Source organism: Parus major, chromosome 7 (genome assembly GCF_001522545.3).
Source record: "Parus major isolate Abel chromosome 7, Parus_major1.1, whole genome shotgun sequence".
Taxonomy (NCBI): Eukaryota; Metazoa; Chordata; class Aves; order Passeriformes; family Paridae; genus Parus; species Parus major.
The window spans coordinates 35661699-35665639 of record NC_031776.1 but is presented as its reverse complement, the minus strand read 5'-3'; the positions used below and the strand labels follow the sequence as shown (position 1 = coordinate 35665639).

The 3941-nt window shown below is 34.2% G+C and overlaps 1 protein-coding gene across 1 annotated transcript in view; it reads right to left on the bottom strand.

The window, feature by feature from the left end:
* Positions 1-3941, bottom strand: part of KIF5C (kinesin family member 5C) — a 66280-nt gene that overhangs the window by 45383 nt on the left and 16956 nt on the right. The window contains exons 2-3 of the mRNA XM_015634826.2: positions 3343-3433; positions 372-445 (exon numbers count right to left, since the gene is read on the bottom strand). Of these exons, the coding sequence (XP_015490312.1) occupies positions 372-445; positions 3343-3433 (165 nt within the window). The remainder of the gene's footprint in view (positions 1-371; positions 446-3342; positions 3434-3941) is intronic.

The following is a 3941-nucleotide window of genomic DNA, read 5'->3' as shown; positions in this document are numbered from 1 at the left end:
CACAGGAAAATCCTTCTAGGTGATGCAAAAGAAACCTCAAACCACAAGAAAACCCTTCTGGGTGACCCCAAAACATCCCCAAGCCACAGGAAAACCCTTCCAGGTGACCCAAAACATCCCCAAACCACAGGAAAACCCTTCTGGGTGACCCAAAACATCCCCAAACCACAGGAAAATCCTTCTAGGTGACCCCAAAACATCCCCAAACCACAGGAAAACCCTTCTGGGTGACCCCAAAACATCCCCAAGCCGAACATTCCCGAATCCTTTTCTCCACGTTTCTCCCAGCTCGGAGCTGCAGAGTTCTGCCTTTCCCAGCTCATTTTCCCAGGGAATTCCTCTCCTTCCCCCCAGACTGATTCCCCCTGTACCTCCATGGTGTGGGTTTTTCCTGATGAGGTTTGTCCATAAGCAAAGATTGTACCGTTGTAACCTTCCAGGACATCTGCAAGAAGAAGGAAAACAATTAAAAATCCTTCAGGGCATCCCCACACTGAATTATCAGCGATTTTCAGATCTTTATGGTGTTGAGGCTGAAATAGGAAGGTTTGTGCAAGAAAAATTGGGGGGAAAGTGAGATATTGAGCTAATTTTAGGCCAAAAAATATAAATTCATAGTGAAATCTAAATTAGAGAATTGCAGGATTATTATAATTATTATTATTATTACTATTACTACTATTATTATTGTTATTATTTCTATTATTATTACTATCATTATTACTATTATTACTACTATTATTATTACTATTACTACTATTACTATTATTGTTATTATTTCTATTATTACTATCATTACCATTATTACTTCTATTATTACTATTACTATTATTACCATTACTATTTCTATTACAATTATTACTAAAATTATTACCATTATTATTGCTATTGCTATTACTACTATTACTGCTATTATTGTTTATTACCATTATTATTATAATTTCTATTACTATTATTACTATCATTATTACTATTATTATTGCTATTGCTATTATTACTATTAATATTATTACTATGATTATTACCATTGTTATTTCTATTGCTACAATTACTATCATTGTTACTATTATTACTGTTGCTATTATTACTATTATTACTATGATTATTACCATTATTATTTCTATTACCAATATTATTACAATTATTATTACTATCACAATTACTATGGTTATTACTATTACTATGATTATTACCATTATTATTGGTAATAATATTATTATTTCTATTACTACGATTATTATCATTATTATTACCATTACTATTTACTATTATTACTATTACTATTACATTATTATTTCAATTACTATCATTATTACTATCATTATTACTATCATTGCTATTATTATTATTGTTATTGTTGTTATTATTATTGTTATTTTTACTATTTTTATTGTAGTATTATTATTATTATTATTATTATTATTATTATTATTATTATTATTATTATTATTATTATTATTATTATTATTATTATTTTCCTGGGAGAAAAGGATCTCTGGACATCAGAAATCATCCAATACCTCTGTGGAACAAGGGAAAGGAAAAAAAGCCTTGAAAACCAGCAGGACCCTGGGGAAAATGCAACAAATTCACAGATATTCCTTATTAGAAACTTCTCATTCCATTTTCCACCTCTGGCCTCATTCATTTCCCAAAGCAAAGCAAGGGGAAAGTCAAATGAATTTGAAAATCAGCTGCTCCCAGGGCAGAATGAATAATCTGATTTTGGGTTCACATAGAAAAATGTTGATTTTCCAGCGGTTAATGCCCATTTCCAGCAATCTGGGAGGGCTGTAAATTGTATTTGGGATGTTTCCCATCCTCTGGATCTCAATTATAAAATTATCTTCAATTAAATATTAATATAAAATTAAATAATTGAATATAAATTAGATTAAATGGAGATTTCAGGCCGAGAATTAATTAATAAAAATAAAAAATTCCAGCCTAAAAAATTTAAATTAATTAAATTATCATTATATTCTATTATATTCTATTATATTCTATTCTATTATATTATATTCTATTACATTCTATTACATTACATTATATTATTATAATATTATATTATTATAATATTTATCTATAATATTATATATAATATAATATTTATAATATTCATACATTATATTCTATATATAATATAGATATCGATTATAGATTATATATATTATATACCTTAGATATAAATATAATATAGATATATTATATATATATTATATATAAATATATATATTTACATATTAAATTAAATTGAATTACATATTTTATTTCCTATTAATTAAATTCTATTATTTACATAAATACACAAATTATCTCCTTATTTGCATCTCCATGTAGGTGCTGCAGACAGGAAGGAAGATTAAATAAATACACCAGAAAAACAGAATTCAGACTAATTTCTGCTCTCCAACATCAAAATCATTTCCCCTCTGCCCCTTCCCCCATCACCTGGGCTACCCCAGCTTGATCTGAGTGAGCCAAACCATTTCCTGCAGAGCTGCTCCCAGGGTTTGGAGCAGGAACCCAAAAAAAGCAGAATAAAAGCCAAGGCTCAGAGTTTGGAGGGCACAGGGACACCCCAAAGGGCCAGGGAACAACGAGGGCTGTGCTCAAAACCCCTGGGATGCTGCAGCCCCATCCCAAATCCAGCCCTGAGCTCCAGGGGTGTTTGGGCAGGCTCCTGGGGGGATTTTGGGGGTTTTGAGGATGCTGTGGGTGCTGTCCAGCTCAGCACATTCACAATTTTATCAATCTCACCAAGGATGGATCATCCAGCCCCAAGTGTGAGTTCAGTGCTCACAGGGGGAGTACTGTGATTGAAATACACCCAGAAAAACTGATTTTCAAGTGAAAACCCTGAAATTCCCAGAGCTGGTGGAGGTTTTGTTCCAAGGAGCAGGGTGTTTTCCACGAGGAACCTGTGTTCCCATTCCAGTTCTAAATGCAAACCCTCTGCATGCAAAGCAACTCCCAAACCAGGCCCTTCCACACCCTCCTGCAATGATCCAATTTTCCAGATATTCCACGCTCACCCTGGACTGACCTGCACCAAAAACACCCTTTTTGCCCCTTATATCCCCAAACCCACGTGTTTGTGTGGAATAACAAGGAGAGAATACAGAACAATGACCTCAATTCCTTCAGCTCTTTCCTTTGGGCCTTTTTCCTCACACAGCAAGAAAAAAATCCCTTAAAAAAAGGAAATATTTGGAATTTCTTATGCTAAACTCTCCTTCAGACATCCAAATATTCATTATCCAGCATTTAAACAGCTTGAGGGCACAGAAAACATCCTTTTCCCTGCCTTTAGGAGGGATAATAAACAAAGGCAACACCTACCTTTGACAATCTGCTTGGCACAGGCATTATAAACTTGCTCCTGGGTTGTGTTAGGAGGTAAAACCCTGTCAAAGACGTAGGGCTTCCCTTGCTGCAAAAAGAGGAGAAACTCCATGAGAAAAAGAACATTTCATGCACTTTACCATGCTGGTTGAACAGCCTGAAATGCAGAATTTCCCACTGAGGAAATGCTCTCATGCAGTGCATTCTGTGGGCTGAACAGATGTGACATTTTGGCTGCTCCAAACCCAGTTTTTTCCCTAAAAAAAAATAAAATAAAATTGAATAAAAGGTGGCATATGTTCCCTGTGTGCTCACATCGGGGTCACAGCCTTGGATGTGGGACACAAACAGCCAGAACAGCAGCTGGGTATTTCCTTCCCCTCCTGGGAATTACAGGGGAATAGTCATGTAAATACTGGGGGAAAAAACATGTAAATATTGGGGGATAATCCTGTAAATACTGGGGGAATAAGACTGTAAATATTGGGGAATAATCCTGTAAATACTGGTGGAAAAATCCTGTAAATATTGGGGAAATAAGACTGTAAATACTGGGGGAAAACCATGTAAATATTGGGGGAATAAGACTGTAAATA